A 26,864-nucleotide genomic window follows, 5' to 3' on the forward strand; every position below is an offset into this window, starting at 1 on the left:
TGACAGACAATCACTAAGGAGGCAAACACGAAGTTCTAAAATATCTGTATGCCTGATCCTTCTTGTCCAACCAATGGCTACAAGCATAACGTATGCCTTGTCCAGAATGACGTTCTGAAGGGCTTTCCAAATTCTTAGTAAAGTTAGAAAGGCACAGTGAAAAGTAACCATCGATCCAATGTGGAAGGCACCACCATTGATCCTACACAACGAAACTGCAGAGGACAGAATATTTTACATTTCCTGTTGCACAAGTAACCAAGAGAACTGTTTTGGTCAATTTTTAGTCCTGAATGAAGTGGTGGCACAACACTGCTACATTTTCACTTGTGTTGCTGCCTTCAACCCTCTCAAAGCATGTGAGTTTCCCTTCTGTGCTCCTGCTAAATGGGTTTCCAACATGGTACTACCTGACCAAAAGAGAGGCAATTCAAATCTAAATCTCCCAATTGCTTATGGGAAACACTGCCATAGTATTATGTTTGCAATGCTGGAAACCGTTAGGTAAGCAGGTGCAAGCTCGGTGAGGCCAGAAATTTTGCCTATAGGTGTGGGCCTGAGCTGGCTTGGTTGGAAGTCACTGTCACTGGTTACTCCTCTTCTGACTGTTGCGCTGCTGTAGAAGACGGCTGATCTGACTGTTACAGAAGCGTTACGAAGCGACCTGGACGCACTGCATCAGAGCCCGCGGAATCAGACCGCCACTCAAGGAGCTGCTCCTGCTCCACCCAGCTCTGGGAAGTTCCAGGAGCCCAAACATACCACCGTACTGCTCTGCTCCACTATGGGAGCTTCGGAAATACTAACTGGCTTTTGCTGCCCTTCGCCCGCTCAAGAGGGCAATCCCTGCTACACATCACACACTACAGATAGACAGTGGCTAACGGACAGTGGCCATAGATAACGGATCCAGGAGGCCGAGGCATGACTGTTTTCTCCAGCCTCGGCCCCACAAAGTGCCTCAGCTCGACTAGCTGAGTCCAGCGTTGGTGTGCTCATGCCTCCATGTCACTGTCTCCAACCCCTGTGGTGAGTGTAGGGGCAGCATTAGCACTGCAACCTAACCCACTTACCTCCAACAGATCGCATAAAGGGCCCTGTTCCTGGACATCTGGATGTCTGGACTCCTGGGGAGCAGCCTAGGGGAGCAACAATTCCGCCCAGCTGCCAGACAACACAGCAGCTGCTACACTGCGACCCGGTCATCCAGTTGCCAAGGACCCACACCAGCAGGAGGTTCAAAGGAATTGTGGCAGGCGGCCAACGGGTCTGTGACTCTCTAGCGTGCTAGGCTTTTGTCCCCTCCCCCCCCCCCCACATTAGTGACACTTTGCCTGCCTCCAAGCAGCAAGCAGCCTCCCCATCAGCTACTACGAATTTTCAGCCACAGTAGCGCGCCCATGCGCTACCTATCCACCTGCACCATGCCCCACAGGACAAGGCCGGTATAGTAAGGCGGCCTCACCATCGTTTCAGCCACATTCCCCCAACCGGGGCCAGCTCAGCCAGCTCGGCTTGACCTACTCCAAACAAGCTAGGACACATGCAAAGCCCTGGGGTCGCTCTTTGAGAAGACATATTTCCAGCTCTACCAGCTGCCAGGCCCTCAGGGAACGAAACCACAGTCCTCCCCTGTACCACGCGAGGAGATCAAGGAGCCCAATCATCACAGGGGTTGATCATCAAATATTTCAGCAAGGCTTCACCTCATGGATGCCCGTTTTCACCCCCTCCGCCCCAACCGAACTTATCGGCACCAGAGAAATCTACGAGCTCCACAAACGGACATCCAGCCAGGTCATCACTTGACTGGCCTTGCTCTTTCCCAAACCAACAACCGCTTCATCTCACCCCAGACAAACTAACATTGACCCAGGACAAAGCACCCGCAAAGCTAGACATAAAGGGAGGCAATCATTCTCCCTGCTCCGGAGGATCCTAGGACACTGAAGTCTCGGCAAGTATCCTAAGCACACGCATGTTAACATCAACAGCAGCCCAGGTGCACACACACGCAATCAGCCCCTTCACTCTGCTAGAATCCCAGGAGACATTGAAACGCCCCCATCTGTACAGCAACACACCACAATCAATCCACATCCAGACGCCCACAAGGAGAACCCAAAAATTGTCATCTGTAAAGCAGCCAGACGGACTATGTGAGGAGGTTAAGATTTGCAAGACTTCTGCCTGTGACCAGGACTGGGGAACAAGGCCTGCTAGACTCCCTGATGGGTGAGGGGACATCACCCAGGGAATAAAGATCTCCGGCCGTGAAGCCTAAAGCACCAACACCTACTTGCCAAGACCAGCGTGCCCTGTGAGGCAGAGGAGAGTGCTGGAAGGACCATGGTCCAGTTTAAGGAAGAGGCTGCTACACTGGTCTTTGCCCATGTGAAGTAAAGAGTCAGCGACCTGCGTATGCCAGAGGAGGGCCACCATTAATTGATCTCCGTGTCGCACTGCACTGATCGGGGTGGAGCTCATAATATGCTATGATATGAATACGATGTGTAAAGCACATGGCTACTCCCTGGACAGTCCCAGTGCTAAGCCATTTAGTTACTTGTTGCAAGTAAACCGTGTAATTACTCTAGAACAGCCCGGTCTTTAGCTTTTTCTTGAACACAGATAAATTACCCACTGAGCATATTTCAAGAGGGAGCTTATTCAAAGCCACTGGACCGAGGTAGGAGAAAGTCCAACTTCCAGTTCTCATTCGGCAGATCTTAGGAAATCTCGCCAGCAGGCTGTTGAGTGACCACAGGTTTCTGGAAGGGGTATAGTGTTTAATTATTTCCGTAAGATAGCCTGCGCCTGCAAAGTGCAGTGATTTATGGACCAGGACTAGCGCTTTGAAAATAATGATTTTCTTTATCAGAGGTTAGTGAAGGGTATGCAGGTGTGAAGACACGAGTTCTTGCAAGCAGGTTAAGGAGAGTGTGGGCTGCCGTATTCTGGATCACCTGAAGCTTATTAAGAAGATAGTCCGGAAGTCCCAGATACAGGGCATTTCCAAAGAACGCAGAAGCCCAAAACATGTGGCGCCACTGATTTAATATGTGGATGAAAGGAGATGGAATTATAAAAATGTGACGCCCAAGTTCTTAACTATTCCCTCTTGAGGGCCTCGGGGTGGGGGCTCTTTCGGCCATAGGGTCTGCCATGAATCTGGTGCATTAGAGCAGAAGAATATTTTGGTCTTATCTGTGTTGCAATTAAGTTGGTGGGTGGTCATCCAATGAAACACAGATGAAAGGCATTTTTTGATGGTGTCTCCCTCAATCTCCTTACCCTTTCCACAAGTGAACAGCAGCTGAATGTCGTTGGTATATGAGATCACCTTAGACCCTAAACATTCTGTTAGCTGGGCTAAGGGAGTGAGGTACACATTAAATAAAGTGGGGGTAAGAGCTGAGCTCTATGGCATTCCCACAGTCAGCTCATGTATTGTTGAAGAAAAAGGAGCCACCCATACTTCCTGACTTTTATCCTTCAAAAAGGAGGCTAGACATTTTAGGGCTAGTCCACTTATCCTGATGGATTAGAGGTGGGCTAGCAGCCTCAAATGAAGGGCCGTATCGAATACAGTGTATAGGTTTAGAATATTTTGAAGGACCTACGGCCCCTCGTCTAGGGCACCTCTAATGTGCTTCATGACTTCCATCAATGCTATCTCTGTCCCTAAATGTGGACTAGCTAGGATAAAACAAGTAATCGATTTCAAGGTACTGAGAGAACTGCTGGTTTACGAATTTCCCCAGTACCTTAGACAGAACTGGCAGTAGAGATATTGGCCTATAGTTTAGTTACTCGCCAGGGTTCGCAGAAGATTTTTAAGCAGAAGGAAAATATTTAGACAGCGAGGCATTAAGCACCTGATTTATCATAGGATTTATAATCTGGGGCACTAATGCAAGCAGGTTCGGAGGACAAGAGTCAGATGGAGAACCTGATTTGAGGCTTTGAATGGCAGCCAGCGACCCTTCAAAGCGAAAGGCTGGAAGTGCGATAAATAAGAGTGGCTGTCAACCAACACGTTATGCTGAAGCTAACTACCTGCGACAGACTCTCCATCACCTGCGTGTCTGAGACCAGGCTCGCTGAATGGTTATGATTTTATTTTGAAGGTATGAGGCCTGCTAGTCACACCATTCTGCAGACGACTGATTGACACTGGTGCAGGCGTCTTGAGGCGTGAAGATGTTATCAATTTTAAAGATTTTTTACCTTATTGCCTGTCATTTCAAGCCTCACCTCAAAATAGGCTTCCTTGGCTATTTTTACTTCAGTGTGTTTTTTTTTTGGCACCGCCTTACAGAGGTCTTTATCACTAGTATCATAATTCTTCCGCCATTGTCTCGCTAAGATTTAGCAGTTTCTTCTCAAACCTAAGGCTATTCTTGAATCAAGGGGCAGAAGGCTTAATTTCTGCATGGTATGTGTGAAGAGACCAGTGCAAGCTTGATAGTCTTGTTATGGATCCAGCCGTCAATCTAGTTGGCATCTATTTCCATTACACCGCAAAGAGAGAAAAGGCCCTCTTCCAAAATGGTAAATAAAATTAGATGGTTGATATGTATTAAATGCTCTTGCCACATTGAGGACTTTACCTGACTTGGGTAGCACTCTTGCTAATTTCTGACAGCCGAATGTGAAAAAAATAATGATCTGTCCATGCTAATGGCCATGGCTCGTCTAAGAGTGACTCAGTGTTGGAAAAGATTTTGTCCTGCACATGACCTGCCACATGAGTTGGACTGAACACGTGTTGGTTGATCCCTAAAGATCACCTAGTGTCTGTCAATGCCGCCACATCGCTGTCATCTATTTTGTCCATATGAAAATTAGAATCTCCCAATGCAATGAAATGAAATGTGAATATCCCTCAGCCCAGTGAGAGAGGGCATTGGCCAGAGATCTAAGAAAGGTTCCTGCATGCCCCGGCCGTCCTCAAGTCAGCACCCCAGCTACCAATTGGTGGGGGGAGAGGGAAAGGTAGAAGCCCAACCCTTCTGCGTCTTCAAGTTCCTCAGTAGGGACAGGAGTACATTCATATACTCTTTATATAGCATGGCTTCCCCACCTCCTCTTCCCTTGAAACGGTCCTTGTAGCGCCGAGTTGGTGACCCCATAAGCCAGGAGGGGCCACATGAAAAGACTGCCATGCAGTAAGGGTCGTAGCCTTACGTGGTAGAAGGCAGTAACCCCATATGCCAGGAAGCGAGGACGTATAGGATTTCACTGAATGTGCAGAAGCTTGTGTGCTGTGAGATACTGTGGCTTCGTATACCAGAGTCAGTCACTGGGAGAATCACCAACTGCAAACTGATCCGCCACCTCCCGCCGGTGAAGTGAGGATACTGTGGGAGCACTAGCGCACCATCATTCAGGTGATGGACCTAAGACAGGAACATTGCAAACAACTCCCCAACAGGAGAGGAACTAAACACTTACTCCACAGCCTCCGGTTGCCTTGGGAGCGCAACCAAGAATAAGAGACTCTACACCCTCTGAGTGCAGCCAACTCACCTGAACTTAGTAGCAGCTGCTGCAAGCGCCCACGGACAGGGTACTCTCATTAACACCAAACGTTTCACGCTTGTTGGTGTAAGACTCGTTTTGGGTCTGTCGAACACAAATGTATAGTTTAGGATACATCCATCTAAGGGATGAAGACTACGGGCTTAAATTATTTCCTGGCGGATGGAATATTCTCCTTTGGCCTAAGGTAGGGCTTTACATTCGCCAGACCGCGACTACTACGCCCGCCAGATTTATAAATGACAGCCTAGCTTGTGGTCATTTATAAAAGCAAAGAAAGGAACCGCCGTAACTGTGGTTTCTGTTAAGGCATTTTACTGTTTGCTACACGGCTGCATTGGAAGAATGCAGTGCTGAAGCAAGCAGTATTCTGCTTTTCAATCCGAAACGGGATTTTCTTTTTGAAAAGTTATAAAGTCATGCCCCTCTCACCAAAGAAATCTTCTCCCATGATGGAGGAAGCATTATAAATGTTATACTGTTACTTACAGCCAGGTTTTACCTGGCGGTAAGAAACATAAATAATAACTACATGTCCGCCCATCAATTGTGAGAGGGAGGGCTGATATGTAGTCATTTCTCTGATGGCCTTTAATCCCTAGGGCCATCAGAGAAGTTTGGTCATGGCAGAAACAAAGTAGTCTCTGTCGTAGCCAAACTGAATGTCTGCACGCATTTTAATTGAGCCAGTGGACCCTCATATTGGTGGCATGTGTACTCCGTCGCAATTGAGATGGAGTATACATACCGCCAATATATAAATCGGGCCCTATGATGTCAAAAAAGCTTCCCTAAAACAGATAATAAATGCCTTAGTATGAGTCATCACATAACTTCCACTATAGTAAAGGCTCTCATGCACCAAACAAATATTATTATAAACACATTGCTCCAAGCGCCACATTAACTATCACTCTAATGTCAACTTTCAATATATATTTTGGAAGTCGGGCCTGTCACCCCACACAAAAGCTTGTCAGTTTATGAAAATAAAAAATTTCACTTTTGGTAAATAACACATTTGCCATTTTCCATAAATACATATATTTTGCAAAATAAAATCTCTAATTCTAATATGAGGGAAATAACTCAAATGGTTAAAACAAAAGCATATCATTATCTCATAATATAGTGCTTCAGGCTAATGTACAGTTCATCCACAGCAAGCTTTCTGTTTGCCAGAATGCTAAATATACGTGGAGCACACTGGTGGCAGAACGTTTGTTGCATTTTTAAATCTTCCCTAGTAGCGAGGGAGGTTTCTCACTCAAAGTAGCTGTCTCCACCAAGGAAGGAGCATCTTTGATGAAAATTCGACTAATATCCATTTTGGATGGTGTTTTTTCCACCACCGATGTGGACACTAGAAATGTAACCCCAAAATGGGGATACCCTGTCAGTGACCAACTATTATGGCTCCCTAATTTACCTGGGGTTTCATTGTGGTCTTTCATACGCAAATTCCACCAATATGGTGACAGACCTGACACTTGATAAGGGTCTGCAGTACCACCACCATCTTTGAGAGGTAAAGTTACATCATGGTAGGCCAGTGACAGATATAGAGGCGTCTTCACTTTAGATCAGCACCTGACTAGATTTTTGTTATTTGTTACATGTGTTACAAATAAAAAAAGATGATTAAAAGAAAGCAAATGCTTGTTCGCCAGCAGGATTTCTGCAGTGTAAGTACGCATAAACAGGACTGTTCACCTGCCAAGGTTACTGTGCTCTTTGGAAACACCAAAGACTTTGAATGTACTGCCCTTTTACCTATGGAATGTAGTTTCCTTCCTTTGTTTTCTCGCCTTTTTATTTTTGGAATATATTTATAGATTCTTTTGATTCATATACATAGAAGGCACCATATCATCACACAATGGTTAAACCAGTGTCAGTGGTGGATAGAGCAGCACAAAAGCCCATAGTAATGAAAATCTGAGAGTGTAGCCACTGAGGAAGGGCACAGATGGCAATACAATAGGATATCCAGGAAAGGAGAATGTTATAACATACAATAAAGTGCAAAAGATACCCATACAATATCAGAGCACTGTGTGTTGGTGCTGTGATCAATCAAGCTGTTAAAGAAGCATTGAAACAACAGGAACAATACAAAACCAAGTTTCTCCATATCCAACATAGTGAGTGGCATAATACAAACAACCATAATGCAGGTATAAATGTGCATAGGAGCCAGTGGTCTAGTCAAGAAGAGAGGGGCAAAGTGGAGGGGGGTCCTCTTCAAAGGTGGTGGAGCAGACGTGAATATGACATCCGTAAGGATCCTGTGGGGAGGAGCTGGTAGATTGGGTTGCAGAGAGAGTAAGATGTGTCTCATCAGCATGTGAGGTCTGAAAAGCTTCAGTTGTCAAAAGTAAATAATCGAGGAGGGGTTGCCATATATCCTTTGGCATAGACATTGGGGGCTGGAGGGAAGCGAACAGTTTGCTGTTGGTAGCACACCTAGGTTATGCTGTTTAGCTAGTGTGTGACCATGGATGGGTGTTTCCCACCCCAATGTAAATCAATCTCATGTTCGGCCAACAGTAAGGCCATTGCGGTAAACCATCTGATGCTTTTCGGGAGATCCTGCACATAGCTTAGCAGGCGAAGGAACGAACTGGAGTCAAGATGAATGTCCATCATCTGGGCTAAGCGGAAGAAAACCTCACCCCACTTATCTGCAATGTGCTTACAAGACCACCACATGTGTATGAAGTCTGCACCTGTGATATGACACTTGGGGCATTCGGCAGATTGTGTGTGGTCGTATCTATGTTGATCACTTGGGGCAACTTGGGGCAACATAGGCTCACTGCAAAAATGTTAAGTAGATACGTTTGTGACAGTAATTAGGTGAGAGCTATCGGGTCTGCGAACAACAGGCAGCCAATATCTTATCCATTAGTGGATGACATAAATCTCCTTCCCAGTGGGCCCTGAGTTTTGCATCTTACTCAGGTAGTAGGCCTACACTAGCCTCGAGGCCAGCCTCCCCGCGTCGATATCGTTGATTACTAAGGTCAAAGGAAGGAATTTGTCTGGGGCTAATGGGTATGTTGGTATGGTGGATCTTAGGACACTATGTACAATATAAAGCAGCTCATGACGGTAGCTGTAGTGAAATGGGTATCTTTAGAGTAGATAAGAGCATGTCCATCTGGAAAGAGGTCCCCAAACGTGTGGAGTCCATATCTTGCCATAGTGCTTTTGACTAGGGTTTCGCATGTGATGGGAAACCAGGGATTGTCTGATAGTGTTAAAGCGGGCGAAGAGAGCACCAGGCTACCTAAGGTACGCTGAGGTTTCTGCCATGCTCAACATGTGGTGGATATGGTTTGAATCTGGGTAAAGCGCCGTCAATATTAAAGGACCTTGTGATCCCTTATACCACTACCAGAATCCTCCGATCCTCGTATGCCAATCTGATTCAAACGCCTAAGATAAGGAAGGCTCGTTCAGGAGGTCGACGTTTTTCCGTTCATGCGTCCAAGCTTTGGAATTCCCTTCCGCCTGACCTCCGGGCTCAACACAATCTGCTTCCATTTCGAAAGGCACTAAAGACATGGCTGTTCCCATAACCTTCTGCTTCGCCTCCGGTTGAACTCGCTGTCGCATCTTCCAGCGCTGGGACGCTCAAGGGCAGCCATGCGCTTTAGAAATCTCCTTACACTACATTACATTACATCTCTCTGAGATCAAGGGGGATTCCCCGGGGGGTAAAGAAGTTGGAGTGGCCTGACCTATCTTGGGTTTGGCATAAGGAAGCCTGGCATCTGGGTGACACCAATGGAAGGCATACTGACACAGGGCTGCCAAGCCAAATAATACACGTATAGGTGAGGTACACAAAACACGTCTCTCTCATATGGGAGTATTAAAGTGTACCAACTGACGCACAGGTGTTTCCCAGCCCAAACAAGTCTTAACAGCAGACCGCGTAATGTGGCAAAGAATGAATTGGTGAGTGGGATAGAAATATTTAGAAAAAGATAAAGAAACCGGAGAAGAACCACAATTTTTAGGTCTCGCCTACACAGCGCGCATGCGCTGCATAGGGGGAGGACCTCTTGCAATCGATCCGCTTTTGTCCCCAAAAACGTGCACGCGTTGCATTGCTTTCAATGGCAACGCCTGCACGTTTGGCGATTCCCTTGCGGGAGCAAGCTTTGGCGCCAAATGTAAGCAATTATCGCTCCTGGCGCTGCTCGCTCCCGCAAGGGAAACACTTTCACTTTTGCCTCCACTGAACACAAGTGCCTCTGAGAGCTGCCACGTCAGCGCTACAAAACACAGCCGGCACTATGTGCGCTCTCACAAATGCGGGACTTAACCTGAATTGGAGCTGCTGTTCAATATTCATGAGCAGCTTAACTTCCTAGGAGGCAGAATGGCTTAACGAACAGAAAAGTGGATGTCATGAATCGACGTCAACAGTGGCTTGTTATTTACACATGCTGGTCTGTCACCCGCCTCACGCGATACCTGCTCTCAGGGTGCCTCTCATATTTAAAGATTATCCCCACCCAATGGAGCTCGCAACAGCCGTGAATTTTAAAGCCGGACCGGCAGGCTCCGAGTCACACTTCAGCATAACTTTTCATTTCCACTCTGTGGGACGCTTCTCCATGGCCCCGAAAGGAAATCTGTTCGTTTTGCTTAAGTGAAGGTTCGCTTCCATATGTTCAACTTACCCTCGGACAAACCGTGGAAAACAGAAACACCAGGAACTATGCACACTTTTTTAGGAGCCTCCTGTCCGCGCGCAAACCTAAAAACAACTTCCGGGTCGTAAGGAAGCTCAGCCCCCGGCATGCCCGGTTCTGTAGTCCTCACAGTTTTATGTTACTACTGCACCACTTTGTAGCCTGCAGATCATGTTGACTCTATATCTGGTTACAATGGCGTCCGCTGGAACGTGCTACTAACACACAAATATATTCTAATAACTACTGTTAGTGGAATACGGTTCACAGAGCACTGGCCAGTTTGTCTGGAGAAACTTGTGTTACAAGTTCATTTGGGGGGATCCAAGGGCAGGCAGCATCTGACCTAAGCTGGCTGCCTGCCTGATTAGCCAATAAGGACCAGGAATACACAACATCCATTCCAGTGCTGAACCTTTTGGGGGTTCACTCCACATCTGCACCCCACAGCCTAGGAAAAGAGCCCCTGTAAAGAGTGGGGCGTTATCAAGCATGCCCCCAATTGCTCAGCCTTCCAACTGCCCTTGGTAATAACAAGGAACAGTACGCTTTTGTCCCGGGGCCTTGCCATAAGGAATCTTGAGGTATTTACATGAAGCCCCCTATGGGCGCTTTCTTGTGGTTGGCTTTTTGCATCAAAATTCTTTGGATCGCCGTGTATCTCTGCCAAGACTCAGGAGAGGCAAATGCCTGCACTGAGGCCTCCCACCATTACCTGCATCGTTAGATGACCTGAGTTTATTTATTTTTACTTTTTTCCAACAATATTGTATTAAATTTCCAAACTCCGAAACACTCAAACATTGAGCTTACCAAACTTCTGTAGCTAGACATGAGTGAGCTTAACACACATTTACACAAACAAGAAAAAACTTAAGAAGGAAGAGAAAACACCCTTAGTGTGGATGAGGATCACTTTGAAAAAATTGCTAGCCATGGGCATGTCCACTAGACATGTAGAACTTCTCTTTCCTGGCCACATATATAGCCCATCCGCTGTTCTACACATTTGCCTAAGTCCCGCTCCAGAAGCCACTGGAGTCATTCTAGAGGTCGGTCTTTGTTTCAATCAAAGTTGTCGGGTAAGTAAGACAACCACTGGCATAGCCAATAGGTCTCGCATTTGGGCACTTATAAGTATTTGGTTATGCAGCACAATATCCTTGGTGCAACAACACCAACTATTGCATGGCTAAACACTTATAAGGTCCCAAAGGTGAGACCTATTGGTTATGCCAATGCTTGTTATAATTGTAATTCGTCCGGCAACGGACAGCGGCAGTCCAATCCAGTGGTCTATTTGTGTGGATAGTGGGTTAATAGCAGGGCCATACATTAACTGCACAACTTGTTCCTTATCTTGGTGTTGAAAAATGCCCCAGTACTTAACAGCCCTCGCCCTTCTCCCTGCTACTTGATTCCCAGGCGTGATCCCCTCTAAAGGCAATTTTTTAAAACAGTTGTTTTTTTGCAATTTCTTATGCAGACCACAGTGCTGAAGAGCATTGTTTCTGACTTAACCAATTAAAGTTTTTTATTAAACAACTGTTACATTTTTATTTAGTTACCTCATTGATTTAATACCTTCATCCCAATTATTTTCAGGGAGAAAAATGGAAGTTCTCCCGCGGCCGGGCTTACATCATCTCACCTGCCAAAAAAAGTAACATAACGGGGAGCCGCAGCCAACGGACAATAGGTCAAGGGAACCGCGGGTCAAAAACGTTTGGGAACCACTGCATAGATGTATGTTGAGGTTTCAGCATTTCAAGATCATTTTGCACATCAATGCACCTTTGCTGTTGCTTGCAGTCATGTTGCACCTGGGAAATGCTGGGAAATTGTTTTAACATAACAGGATGAAGCACGCAATATTTTGGTCCTACATGATTAATGTCCCAGTTAGAAAACAAATTGAAAATCCAACTTAGATGAGAATTTTTGACCTTTCAGAAAAAGAAGTCATTTCTCATTTATAGGAATTATTTCTTGCTCAGTTCATAACAAAAGTCAGCTACCCGTGTCTTATCATATATATTATCAAAATAGTAACAGACATAGCATAGTCTTACCAAAGCTAGCACATTCAAAAATTCCCTGGTGTCAAAATGCAGTAGGGTCCTCACATAAGGGTACACTTCTTCATTGGGCAATGCTTCTGGTGAGTGAAGACGAATCAGAAACTCGAACACCTTTGAAGAAATATTTTCGTTATGAAACATAATGAAACGTAATTATTTACCCTTCAAAGAACACTAAACTGAACTCCATTCATAAAACAATATTTTTTTTCTAAATTTAAATATATATGTACATATAAACATAGCAGTGTTCAAGAATCAGCAATAATTGCAAGAACAGCAATCCCTTTTGAGACAGATTTTCCAGTTTAGATGAGCATATATATTCCTGTTGCTACTTTAGGTGGAATTTCAACTCAATGACATGGAATGGCGTTTGATTGGAATCTGTGAGCATATTGTTGCACAGTCTGAATGATGGCTTTGTAGGTAAGAGGTACTTGTGGGTTGGTTAGGATTGACATTAAGTTGGTATTATGGGACAGTATTGTGTAATAGTCCAATAGGTTAAAATGTAACCTATGCAAACCAGTCATGCTGAGCAGAATGCCAACAGGTGTGAACTACTTAAATTTAAAACTGATCTCTTGTAGGTCTGTAGTTTCACATTCAGTAACAGCCATAATATCCCTAGCCTAGAGAACAAGGACTACTTGCTGTCTAGTGCATTTTAAGAAACGAAACAATTAGCATGAGAGCCGAGGGGTTCCACCAGAGGTGCGCTATGCATTTCACAAATATACACTTTAGAGTGGATAATTTTACTCTTTGTGTACCTTGTGAAGATGCTAGTTTTCACTAATATTTATGGCAGACTCCAATAAAAATAACTACCCTAGATATGGTGCCTGCATTTCGAAACATTAGCAATCATAAGAGAAATCCATCAATGATCCATGACTTTTCAGAAAATGAGAACCCTTCTGCAGAGTAAATAAACACAAAACAGGGGCATCACACAGCACTCATTGGCTCCACAACTACGTACACTATATATATGGAAAGGATTATGTTACTTACCCCGTAAGCATCTGCTCTTGGCATGTAGATTCACATGCTTTGCATACTCCTTCCATCTAGTGTTGGGTCCAGATGTTTGTAAGTTGCTTTTCTTCGAAGAAGTCTTTTCCAGTCACGAGGTAAGGTGATTACTACTTTCGGTGAAATTGCGCATGGGCATCGACTCAATTGTTAGATTGATTTCCCACAAGAGGGTGAGAATGGAGTAAGTGAAGAATAAAGATGTCCATGTGTATGTACTGTAAATGTAAATGTACATTAAATAATGAGAACTGCAACAACTTCAGGTGCCCGGGGAGGTGGGAAGGCGCAGGTAAATCTACAGCTCTACATGCCAAAATCAGATGCTTACAGGGTAACACAATCCGTTCGAAGCAGGTGTGCTGTAGATACTCATGTTTTGCAATATCCTCCCAAAGCGGTGGCTAATCGGTAGGTTTTGCAGTTTAGCACTGCTTGTCCTACATTGGCTTGTTGACATGCTAACACATCCACACAACAATGTTTAGTAAATGTGTGTGGTGTGGACAATGTTGCTGCTGTACAAATATCAGCTATGGGAATATTACCTAAAAAGGCCATAGACGCTTCTATTTTACGAGTGGAATGTGTTCTATGAGATATAGACACAGTTCTTTTAGCTTTAGCATAGCAAGTTTGAATACATTCAACAATCCATCTCGAAATACCAGATTTAGAGATAGGATTGCCTTTGTGAGGTGTATCAAATGCAACAAACAGTAGCTTTGTTTTACGAAAATCTTTTGTCCTCTCAATATAGTATAATAACGCTCTTCTGACATTTGGGGCCATATGTAGGTAGCCTAATACCGGTCGGTAACGGACGATTTTCGGTAAATATCCCGTTACCGACCGGTATTTAGGCTTTTGCTATGTAGGGGGAACATTTCAGGATTCGGTAATTTACCGAATCGGTAAAATTACCGAATCGGTAATTTTACCGATTCGATAAATACCGAATCCTGAAATGAGATGTAGGTGACACTCAAATGAGTGATGTGTAGGGAAAATAATTCGGAATTTAGCACCAAATATATGTTGGTACTAAATACCGGATTCATTGCAAAAAGCAATATTTTGCTGGACTAACAGTGCCATGTGGCAGACATACATGCCCTTAGGGCATGTATGTGCGCCACATGTGCACACATGCAGGAATCAGGGGTGCAACAGGGTGTCAACGTGACACCCTGCCACCCTTGAATGTACTCCCCCCATTACCGAATCGGTATTTACCGATTCGGTAATGAGGCATACCTTCCCATTGGAATCAATGGCAAGGTATGCCCCATTACCTTATCGGTAAATACCGATTCGGTAATTACCGAATTTCTCCGATTCGGTAATATTTACCGAATGATTACCTACATACGAGTTACCACTTCTTAAATACCGAATCGGTAAAGTTCGGTATTTAAGAAGTGGTAACTTGTATGCTACCTACATATGGCCCTAAGTGTGTGAAGAGCACTTTCTGCCACCGAATCAGGTTGAGGAAAAAAACACGGGTAAATCAACTGATTGGTTAATATGATAAGCAGAAAACACTTTTGAAGTTGAAAGAAGGGTTTTTCTAAGGTTAATGACTGTAGCTCACCAACTCTCCTTAATGAAGTGATAGCAATCAGGAAGGTAACCTTTGATGAAAGAAACTGGACAATTGTACAATGGCTCAAAATGTGGACCCACGAGTCTTTTAAGAACAATGTTAATATTCCAAACTGGTGCAGGTGGTACTCTGGGTGGTATCACTCTTTTAAGGCCTTCCATAAAGGCTTTGATTACTGGAACCTTGAACAAAGGAAAGTGTTGTCAGTTTTGCAAACATGCGGCTACTGCTGCAAAGTGCAATTGAATGGATGTATAGGCTAAGCCAGCTCGCTATAGATGTAAAAAGTAAATAATATTTTGAATATATACATCTAGTGGATCAATAATGTTGTTTTACAAACTGAAACAAATCTTTTCCATTTCACCGCATAACATGCTCTGGTGGTAGGCTTTATTGCCTCTTTAAGAATTGTCATACTATCTGGCGGAAAATTTAAGTATCCAAACTATGACTTAAGGAGCCAAATCGCTAGGTTGAGCTCCTTGGGGTTTGGGTGTCTCATTTCTCCATGGTTCTGAGTGAGAAGGCTGGAATTGAGGTGCAGCTTTTGATGTGGAACCACTGATAGTTCCAAGAGTGTGGTAAACCACCGTTGACAGGCCCATGTGGGAGCCGCTAAAATCAGTGTGAGTGATGTTTGCCTGAGCTTCCGAACCAGAAACGGAAGGAGAAGGAGAGGCGGAAAACCATAAGCAAATATCCCTGACCAATTCATCCATAGGGCATTGCCTTTGAATAGAGGGTGTGTTAACCTTGTGGCGAGTTTTGGGCATATTAAGTTGTCCACTGTTGCGAACAGATCTATTTGTGTGAATCCCCATTTTTGGAAGTATGAAGGAGAACCCAGGGATGAAGTCTATTTGTTGCTGCATCCTACTGAGGAGGTCGGCAATTTATGGGAGGTGTTCTGCCAGAAGATGAATTCTGTGATGAATTACCCAACGCCAAATGGACTGAGAGGCGTGATAGTTGCAAAGAGTGTGTCTCCCCCTGTTTTTGTACATAGTACATGGCTGTCATATTGTCCGTTCGGACTAGGACAACTTTCCCTATGAGGTGAGGCTGAAAAGCTTTTAGTGTTCGATACACAGCTAGAAGCTCTAGATAGCGGATGTGGAGACTTTTGTGCTTGTTGTCCCACAGTCCCTGAATTGTTAGATTCTGTATATGGGCACCCCAACCTGAGATGCGTCTGCTGTTAGTACGATTAGTGGAACACGGTTGATGGACTGCCCTTTTGATGAGTTTGGTGCTTTCACCACAGCAGAAAGCAAAGGGTGTGGCTGTCTACCAACACTAGATCTGTTAATTGACCCTGTGATCCCATCATTCCTAGCAGTTTTGACTGTTAAGTATTGGGTGGTCTGAAACTGTAGTAACAGAGTTTGAATATTTTGAATTCTGGCTGGATTGGGAGAGGCTAAAGCTGTGTGAGTGTTTAGAGTTGCTCCCAGATAGGACTGCATTTGTGAAGGTTGAAGATAAGACTTTTGCGTATTGACCGGAAACCCCAATTGATGGAGAAGGTCAAATGTAGTCTTTGTTACTCACGGCACCCTGTCCTGGTGGAACGTCTTCTGACTCCAACACAATTTCCAGCTGAGAATCTGATTCTGGGATAGAGAAGGCTTCCTCCTCTTCCGCCGCTTCCATATCTTCATGTTCGGTATCTTCCCCAAAGATATCCTGAGTGTGTTCAATGTTTTGTCATTGCAGGTCTCTTTGTGGATCCCGCAAAGTCTTTTTCGATCAGAACGATCGACAAGCGTTGCAATCTTCTTCTTTGTGCTCCGGTGAGAGGCACAAGTTGCAGACTTTATGCTGGTTGGTGTACGGGTACTTAGAGTGGCACAGAGGACAAAATTGAAATTGTGTCCGTTCCATCGGCAGAAGACAGGCTAGTATGGAACTGAGTAGAAGTCAACTGATGTAGCTAGGCCCAAAGGACGCCCATGATGTCTTCTCAACCGAATATCTGGAGTTTTCTAATCTATTCGATACACGGAGAATAGTGAAATGCGTACAAGAACAATACCGTCGAGGGTACAGTGGATTGTGCACTGAGGGGAACCCAAAGGACGGTTGTAACCGGAGCACCGCAAACCACATCCAAACCCGATTGCGGAAAGAAAACAATCTAGTTGAGGCACGTGCGCAATATCACTGAAAGGAGGAGTTACCTTACCTCTTGACTGGAAAAAACATCTTCGTAGACAAACAACTTGCAAACATCCGGACCCAACACTAGATGGCAGGAGTATGCAAAGCATGTGTATCTAACAGCACACATGCCTCAAACACGTACCTTCAGTAACAATATATCTGGAGGCTAAATAATTTTCCTCAGCTTGGGAAGTGTCCTTCCATGCTTCAGACCAGTTTGGAGCAGCTTCTACTGGGAAAGAGCTCTCCAGTGAGGCCATGTGGCACTACTCAGCTCCAGACAGAGCTTTGCCTCCAGACATGATGATAATTGGGTATATTAGGAGGCAAATGGTGGGTTGACAATAGTCGCTGAACTTATTTTTACACCTCACGGAGGTGTGCAGAGAGGCCCTAAAAGGACAACCATAGGGACAAACACAGCACATATCATGTTTGCATACCATGTGATCTTTTTTTCCCCAGGGCAAAATGGAGGGCAGTGATGAATCAGTGGAAATATGATGAAGATTCCTTATCTTATGAATGATTCCAGAAACTGTACCTGCCTGGGAGGTGGGAAAGAGTAGTACCTGTTAATGGTCAATGTACCCATCAATGAATGCCTGAGGTGCGAGAAAGTAGTGCTTAGCAAGAGTATGTAAAGATGACTATGTAGGCACCTGGCAGATGTAAGCACAGTGACACCCCTGGAGAGACCATGGAGGAAGCCATGGTTGTACTGAAACGGACACTAATGTGATAATACGTAACAAAATTTGAAACAGAGGTTGGCCTAGCATGAACTGAATATTGACTTCTGACTGGTGGTCAGCTGAACTTGGAATTGCTCCCGCACCAAAGTGGGTGGTTAAGAACTTGGGTGTTCGCCTGGACCAACCTCTTACCATCAAAGGGTAGGTGATGTCTACTTCAGGTTCCTGTTTCCATATCATGCACTTGTTGAGAAGAGCCCTTAGCTTCATTCCCCCTTCTGCAAGGAAAACGGTTGTCCAGGCCCTTGTGATTAGTCGTTCGAATGACTGCAACATGTTGCTGGCTTCAGCAAACAAGATGATGCTATCAAAAATTACAGGTGGTGCAGAACACCACGGGTTGCCTCATTTGCAATTTGCCAACTGGGGCCGCCTCCGACCCCCTTCTTCAGACCTTGCACTGGTTTCCAGTACAGAAGAGAATCATTTTTAAATTGTGCTATCTTACACATAAAGCCTTACCTGGTACAGGCCCTGCTTATTTAGGCACCAAACTTAGCATTGACTGCCAAGAGTTTTGAGATAAAGTAATAAAGCACTGTTAATCATTCCTCGTGCTAAGAGGGCCTGTTTGAACACCAGGTTCTTTTCTCATTTGGCTCTTTTATATTGGAACAAGCTGCCAATCAACATCAGGAGCTGTGCGGATCATGTTTGTTTTAGGAAATTACTTAAAGACAATTTTGTTCTGAGCTAGTTGCGCCTACTGCCCTGTCGCCTGGTTGCGCCGAGATACCCTTTGGGGTGATTCGAGCGCATTACAAATGACATTAACATAACATAACAAGCATAGATTTGAATCTGGAGCAATGGCTGGCACAAACAGTTCTCAGGGGCAAAACCTCCACCTTCCTTTCAGTGGAACAGGAAAATTGTATGCCAGCCCTGCCCCTCCTACCTGGTGCGCACACATGCATGGTGGTGACCCGCCTGTTCAATTATCGAGACCGCGATAATAACCTATAGTTTGGTCGCACTAATTGTCCATGATGGGTTGAAAACCAGGCGGTTACGATATTTCCGCACTACAGGGCTGATGTTCAAAAACGAAAGGCGTCTTACTATGCAGTGACGTTCCGACTCAGGCAGATGAGGCTTAAATATATGCCTATTTTTCTGGCTAAAATCAAGGTTATGGATGGTGACAAGATGCTTATTTTGCAATCTGCTCATGAGGCCTGGGATTGGTTGGAATCTAAAGGGAAACATTCTACATCAGACCACACGGACACAGAGGAGGGTAGGATACTGGCAAGTAAACGCAGCTGATCAGCCCACAAGTCCTGCTCCCGCCCTTCCCGGGAACAGGAAGTGAAGGAGAAAGCTCAAGTGGTGGCTGAACTGGTGCAAGTGGGATCCCCTGGCTAGGCCACCGGCACTAGTGCCTTTGATGCCTCAGAGACACACTCACTGGGGGGCTCCCTATCGGACGAGATCGCAGAGACACTAAGGGAGGGTCTAGAGGTCACCCCTATGACAACTGATCTCCTCTGATGACTTTGTTGTTGTCATTTCATTTTTTTGGTTGTGGGGGGAGGGGAATGCTGTTGATGCAATGACTCCAGATTTTACTGTTGTGACCTTGATATGCTGTGGCAGCGGAGTGGGGGTGGGTTCCACACTGGTTGAGACGCTAAAGGACACTATGGTTCTTCTTGAGACATAATATGGTTACCAGGCACTACCCCACACCATGTGCAGGACATTTTTCTATTTATGTTTTTTACACTTTATAGGGTTTGTCACACAATGCTGCACTGTTGCGCGGCAGCCTAGGGAAGGGAGTTGGAGATATAGTTTGTGATAGGGTATGCGTGTGTGTGGTTGCATGTGTTGGCACATTTCCTTTGGCTTCCATACTGGGGGCCATTCCGAAGATGTAGGTTTATTTGCCCATGGAATTGCACATATATATCGAATTCTTACATGGAAAGTGAGTGGTATGGGCTCATATGTTAAGCGACACATGATTTATGCTTACTCAAGGAGGCCCAATGTACATTTTCGTGTCTCCAGGAGACACACCTCACAGCACTGGAACTCACTACCCTGAGTAAGTGATGAACATATATGGTACGACATACTCGAGCTATGCAAGGGGAGTGTTGGTATAGGTGGCCCGGGGGAAATGGGGTGCCATTTACAATGTCCCTCACTAAAATAGGTCTGGAGGGTCGCTTTGCAGTGGCTGGAGTGGTGTTGGATGGGTTGCAACCGCAGAAAAGGTGGGCTTCTTTTTTGACCATGGCGCCCACCCTGTTGGCGGACGCAGCAGATTCCACACTTTGGTGCAGGGACTATAATGGGGTCCTAGATTTGGCGGTGGACAGATCTACACCCTCCACCCCCTACGGGGGGCAAAATCCTGTACCATCTCACAACACCTGAATACCTGGGCTCACAATATGCAGGTTGGGGAACTCTGGCGACTCTTGCATCCGACCAATAAGGAGTACTCCCATTAATCGGCTGTACATGCGCTGCAATCTAGACTTGACATGATCTTGGTCTCACAGGAGTTGGTTGCAAAGTACACATGAGTAGAATATCTGGGACGTACCATATCGGATCACAATCCTTTGGTGAGCTAACTTGGGTGGGGTAGGTCCAGGTATAAAATCCAGACTTGGAGCTTGCCCACTACTGTGCTAGATTATGCGGTGTTCAGTTCTCAAATTATTGAGCCCATAAACCACTACTTTCAGGACAATGAAGGGACAGCCTCGGACACTCTGGCTGAATGGGATGTGTTAAAAGTAGTCTTACAGGGGTTGTGTTTAGTGTATGGTGTACGGAGTGGTTGAGAGGGCGGAGAGGAAATGCCTGACTGACCAGATTAAGTATGCAGCCCTGTTGGCCTTGCAGAGGGAACACAGAACACTGGTTGAAATGTAATCCAACTTTGACTATAAGGTCCACCTACAGCGATACATGAGCATGGGGACAAGGCCATCCAATTATTGGTATGGTTTTTACGTTCATAGACCCACAGATACCTGATTACTGAACTCCGACTGAGGACAGGGTGGGTGGTAAACACTAAGGTTGAGATAAATGGGGCATTCGAGGAATATTGTGGGAATATTATAGTGGTCTGTATAGGGAAATCATAAAGTTGGGATCGGACGAGGTCTCCGCATATTTTTCATGCAAGCACACTCCCCCGGTTGGTCTCCTGCATCAGCAAAACTTGGATAGCCCTGTTATTTTGGAAGAAGTGAAAGGGTGATAACACAGATAGCCCGCAGGAAGGTACCAAACACTGACGGATTTTCGGTTGAATTGTATGCAAATTACAGCGCCCAGTTGGCCACTCAGTTACTGAAGGTATATGAGACAGCGGTAGAGGGTGGGACCTTACCGGATCCTTCAGGGGAAAACTGATGGTTGTCCTCCTTAAACCTGGGTGTCACCCTTTAAAAGTGACATCCTATTACACTCTGTCCCTCTTAAACATTGACTACAAGGTTCTTGGCGAAATCCTGGCCAATCGTCCGATTTCAGTGGTCCCCTCGTTACTGCAATCAGACCAAAATGGTTATATTCCTTGATGCAACACATTCATTAATCTTTGGTGGTTATTCCACATTAGGGACAGCAGGTTTGCCGCCTCCCTGGACATTGAAATGGCATTTGACACCTTAGGTCTGCCTTATCTTATTCTGTTTCTTATGCACATGGAGTTTGGATATCCCTTCCTTAGATGGGTGGCGTTGCTGTATACTGGTCCAGTTGCTTGGGTACTCCTGGGGGAAGTGATATCAGAGCCATTTCAGTGGCTTGAGGCACAAGGCAGGGCTGCCCTCTATCGTTATTATTGTTAAACCTGGCGATGGAATCCTTGGTGTGCATGCTGCAGGACCATGCGCCACAGTGGGGTCTCATGGTACTGGGACATCCCCAGATCATATTCCTATATGCGGATGAAGCGCTGATTTATTTGAGGGCGGATCACACTGTGCTGCCGGGGGTTATGAAAGTGTTAGATACCTGCGGGTTGATGTTGGGGCTCCATATTAGATATGTCCTACTTGTTTCCTCTGACGCTCATACCTGATGATCAGAGAGACGTGCTACCACGCACAGAACTGGCCTGGCAGTTCGAATCCATCAATTACTTGGGGGTGCAAGTATACTACGAGGCTCATGCCCCTCCTGGAGGGGAATCTAGGGAATGCTGTGGCATCCGTCATTCAATCACTTTCCTTCTGGCCCGGGCTGCCACTGTCGCCATGGGCACGATAGCCATAACCAAAATGTTGGTATTGCCTAGATTGTCATACTTCTTTACAGCCATCCCACTAGTTATATGAAAGGCTTTCTTTAAAGATTTATGGGGTGTCTTGACAAGTTTGATATTGGGAGACGGTCGGCGACGGGTGGCTCTTAGTAAGTTATTTTCCCCCCTTGGAAGAGAGTGGCCTCAGTGCCCCCAACTATGAGCATTATTACACTGCGGCTTAGTTGCAGTGACTGATGCGATGGTTAGATGGTGCGCCACCACTCGAATGTGTGGGAATTCTGGATATCCTAGCAGGACGACCCCTCTTGAACAGACTTATAAACACTGTCCCCCTTGGGACACGGCTACTATATTTCTGTGAAAGGCTTTATATTTCTGGAGACGGTTTTCCTACAACAGGATGCAGAACACCCCTACTCACTCAGTCTACCAATTTGGGCAATCCCGGAATGTACAAGTTTAAAGGCAGCTTTAAGGGACTGGGAAGATGCAGGGATTGAGTACTGGGTGGATGTGGTGCCCAAAGATGGGTTAGGAGTTCTTGATGAATTCCATTATTAGCATTAGACCACCGGCTGGAACCAGAAAAGTTGTTACTGTACTAAGCCCTTAGGAATGTGATGCAGAAGACGTGGGGGTCTAAACGGTAGTAACCCCCTATAGGCGCTCCGTTAGAAGCGATTCCCAATAGGGGGGATTCTACGGAGGCCATCTCACGACTATGCTTCACTGCGGCGGCCTGCTGGAGAGAACGAAAAGCTGCGTGATTGATGGAAGCTATTGCTTGGAGCTGCGTGGGCCCAGATGTGCGGGGACCCCAGCCAAGTCAAGGAGCTACTAACCACTTAAGCAGGCCTTGGGATTGAATAGAGGCGTACACTAGGTAGACTTGTGAAGATCTTTTTATGAGGTCGCTGACTATGAGTACCGCAGCCACTGATTGGTGATAGAAGGGGCACGCAAGAGAAGCAGGTTGTAGGGGGTAGGTTGAGATTAGGCCCACAAAGAGTTTGGGGGGGGGGGGGTGATTTTGTTTTGTATTTTTTGGTTTTGCATTGCTCATATTGAAATGTAAATATCTTGTGGCAACTGTCTGTTTTCTGATATGGCGATGTTCTATCGGTTTGTTGTTGGCAAGTGCTGCATGGTATCCTTGTTGGGTACTTTGGCCTTCCAGAGATACAGGTTCACGGGGGGCAGGGGAGTGAACCCAGCACACTGTGTCAGAAGGTAATAGGAAGAAATACGATTGAAATAAATCGGACATCCTTCCTCCGATACGGACTGTTGTTAATATATGCCAAATGTGGTTCTGTTCCACATGAGAATAAAGTAACAAGCATTGGCATAGCCAATAGGTCTCGCTTTTGGGACCTTTCAAGTATTTAGTTATGCAGCACAATATATTGGTGCAACCCCATCAACTGTTGCGTGGCTAAACACTTATAAGGTCCCAAAGGCGAGACCTATTGGCTATGCCAATGCTTGGTGTGGTTGTGTGTGTGGTTGTGTGTGTGTGTGTGTGGTTGTGTGTGTGTGGTTGTGTGTGTGCGTGTGTGTGTGTGTGTGTGTGTGTGTGTGGTTGTGTGTGTGTGTGTGGTTATGTGTGTGTGTGGTTGTGTGTGGGTGTGGTTGTTGGTGTGTGTGTGTGGATGTGTGGTTGTGTGTGGTTGTGTGTGTGGTTGTGGTTGTGCGTGTGTGGTGTTGTGTGTGTGTGGTTGTGTGGTTGTGTGGTTGTGTGTGTGTGGTTGTGTGTGTGTGGTGTGTGTGTGTGGTTGTGTGGGTGTGGGTGTGAGTGCAGTTGTGGGTGCGGGTGCGGATGTGTGGCTGTGTGTGTGTGTGGGTGTGGTGTGTGTGGTTGTGTGTGTGGTTGTGTGTGTGTGGTTGTGTGTGTGTGTGTGTGGTTGTGTGTGTGGTTGTGTGTGTGGTTGTGTGTGTGGTTGTGTTTGTGTGTGTGTGTGTGTGTGGTTGTGTGTGTGTGTGGATGTGTGGGTGTGGTTGTGTGTGTGGGTGTGGTTGTGTGTGTGGGGGTGTGGGTGTGGTTGTATGTGTGGTTGTGTGTGTGGTTGTGGTTGTGGTTGTGTGGGTGTGGTTGTGTGGGTGTGGTTGGGTGGGTGTGGTTGTGTGTGTGGGGGTGTGGGGGTGGTTGTATGTGTGGTTGTGTGTGTGTGGTTGTGTGTGGTTGTGTGTGTGGTTGTGTGTGTGTGGTTGTGTGGTTGTGTGTGTGGTTGTGTGTGTGTGGTTGTGTGTGTGTGTGGGTGTGGTTGTGTGTGTGGGTGTGGTTGTGTGTGTGGGGGTGTGGGTGTGGTTGTATGTGTGGTTGTGTGTGTGTGGTTGTGTGTGTGGTTGTGTGTGGTTGTGTGTGGTTGTGTGTGTGGTTGTGTGTGTGTGGTTGTGTGGTTGTGTGTGTGGTTGTGTGTGTGTGTGGGTGTGGGTGTGTGGTTGTGTGTGTGTGGTTGTGTATGTGTGTGTGGGTGTGGTTGTGTGTGTGTGTGTGTGGTTGTGGGTGTGGTTGTGTGTGTGTGGTTGTGTGTGTGTGGTTGTGGGTGTGGTTGTGGTTGTGTGTGTTTGTGTGTGTGTTTGTGTGTGTGGTTGTGTGTGTGGTTGTATGTGTGGTTGTATGTGTGGTTGTATGTGTGGTTGTACGTGTGGTTGTACGTGTGGTTGTGTGTGTGGCTGTGTGTGGTATTGTGTGTGGTTGTTGTGTGTGTGTGTGTGTGTGGTTGTGGGTGTAGTTGTGGTTGTGTGTGGTTGTGTGTGGTTGTGTGTGTGCGGTTGTGTGTATGTGTGTGGTTGTGCGTGTGTGGTTGTGCGTGTGTGGTTGTGTGTGTGTGTTGTGTGTGTGTGTGGTTGTGCATGTGGTTGTGTGTGTGGTTGTGTGTGTGGTTATGCGTGTGATTGTGGTTGTGTGTGTGGTTGTGTGTGTGACAGTAATACTAAAAGCATCTCAAAATAAAGGAACACAAACATCGAGTTTGTGGAAAGAGAAAGCACGTTGTAAGTCAAACGGGCGCAGCAAAGCATTAACACAACAACAAAACAAACAAGATACTTAGCTAAGACTGAGTGCTGATATGGATACACACAGCCCATCATCTTAAGAGTTCGATTGCAGCCAATGTGCACTCAAATCTGCCCCCTCCTTGTGAGTTGCACCCCATATTTCATGAGTTGTAACTGCTGCACCCACCATAGCGCTTTGAGATCTAAAGCGCTACATAGGTCTAATCGATTAACTAGTCGGCCAACATGCTGTGCTTTTAAAGAGAATGTGCCAAAAGCTTCCAGCTTCCACATCATGTCCTCATGAAAGCGCCAATGAAAGGACTCCCTGAATGGTGCAACGGACATGAAGCAGCCGCTGCGATCAGAAAAACACTGTGAACGTTGTCCAGTTTCACAGTGACATTTCCTTAATGTTCTTTAAGTCACAAAACAGTAATACTAAACGCATCTCAAAATAAAGGAACACAAACATCGAGTTTGTGGAAAGAGAAAGCACATTGTAAGTCAAACGGGCGCAGCAAAGCATTAACACAACATGTTCTTTGATGTTTGATGTTCTTTGAACGAAAACATCAAAGGGGCACCGCAAAAGTGATCGCGGGCGAAAGTGAAAGTGATCGTGGGCGCTTAATGAGCATGACGAGGTTTGCCAGCCTCTGCTCCTAAGCGCGCGCACATGCGCTGTAGCTCTAGGCAGGCCATGGTAGCATTTTTTGAGCCCTCACAAAAAGTCTCGCCAGACCAGCGCATGCGCTGGGTCAGGCGAGACCTAAAAATGCATTAAAGATATTTACATTACCATACACGCCTCTTCATTTTAACCCAGCTTTTCCCCCGGCTCTCCGAGAGGGACCCTTTGACACCTGAAGGGAAGGTGGGTGTAGGGCATTGACCCATCTGTTCCATAATTCTGGTCTTCTTACTTTTGACAACTGCATGAGGGATTACGGTTTAGCCCAGACTGAGCATTTTCACTACATTCAATTGAAACATTGGGCCCTCACACCTCATATCCACGCAGCGGCCACACGCCCACTCATGAAGTTTGAAACATATATACAGAATGTAGACTCTATGAAAGGAGTGATCTCCTTTTCATACACGCATCTACTTACCTCTGCACATTCTCTGAGACCACGATATATGGCCATGTGGGAAGGAATATTACAACGAGACATTCAAGATAGGGAATTTTCGGGGCTCTGGCCAGACATAACGAAATTCAATCATTCCACAGAGCTACGGGAAGCACATCTCAAAACAATGATGGACTGGTACCTGCATCCCGCTAAACTCAAAAAAATATTCCCGAACACATCAGACACGTTGGAGAGGGTGTGGCCTATTGGGTGACTTCCAACATATTTGGTGGGACTGCCCTGTCATTCGACCCTTCTGTGAGGAAATTCTCGCTCAAATCAAAGATATGTTAGGGTATCCTATCCCGACCACTGTGGCAGAGACTCTCCTGGGCCTCGGTGACCCCTCTCTCATATATCTAACCAAGGCCGATATGGCTATTAGGTGGACATGCATTGGGGCGGCAAAGGTAGCGATAGTGGCGGACTGGAAAAAGAAGGAGGCCCCCGCTATCTTACTATGGCATTCGACTCTGGAAGCTATGGTGTCTTGAAAGGATGGCTAATATATTCCGAGATGATTATAAAAAATTTGAATATCGATGGGGCCCACTGGTTACTTTCCTCACAA

General features: G+C 45.8%; 1 protein-coding gene across 1 annotated transcript in view; it reads right to left on the bottom strand.

Moving 5' to 3' along the window:
* Positions 1-26,864, bottom strand: part of VPS8 (VPS8 subunit of CORVET complex) — a 1,789,524-nt gene that overhangs the window by 953,983 nt on the left and 808,677 nt on the right. The window contains exon 26 of the mRNA XM_085648738.1: positions 12,326-12,445. Within this exon, the coding sequence (XP_085504864.1) occupies positions 12,326-12,445 (120 nt within the window). The remainder of the gene's footprint in view (positions 1-12,325; positions 12,446-26,864) is intronic.

This window comes from Triturus cristatus, chromosome 3_2, assembly GCF_964204655.1.
Source record: "Triturus cristatus chromosome 3_2, aTriCri1.1, whole genome shotgun sequence".
In the NCBI taxonomy this organism is placed as follows: Eukaryota; Metazoa; Chordata; class Amphibia; order Caudata; family Salamandridae; genus Triturus; species Triturus cristatus.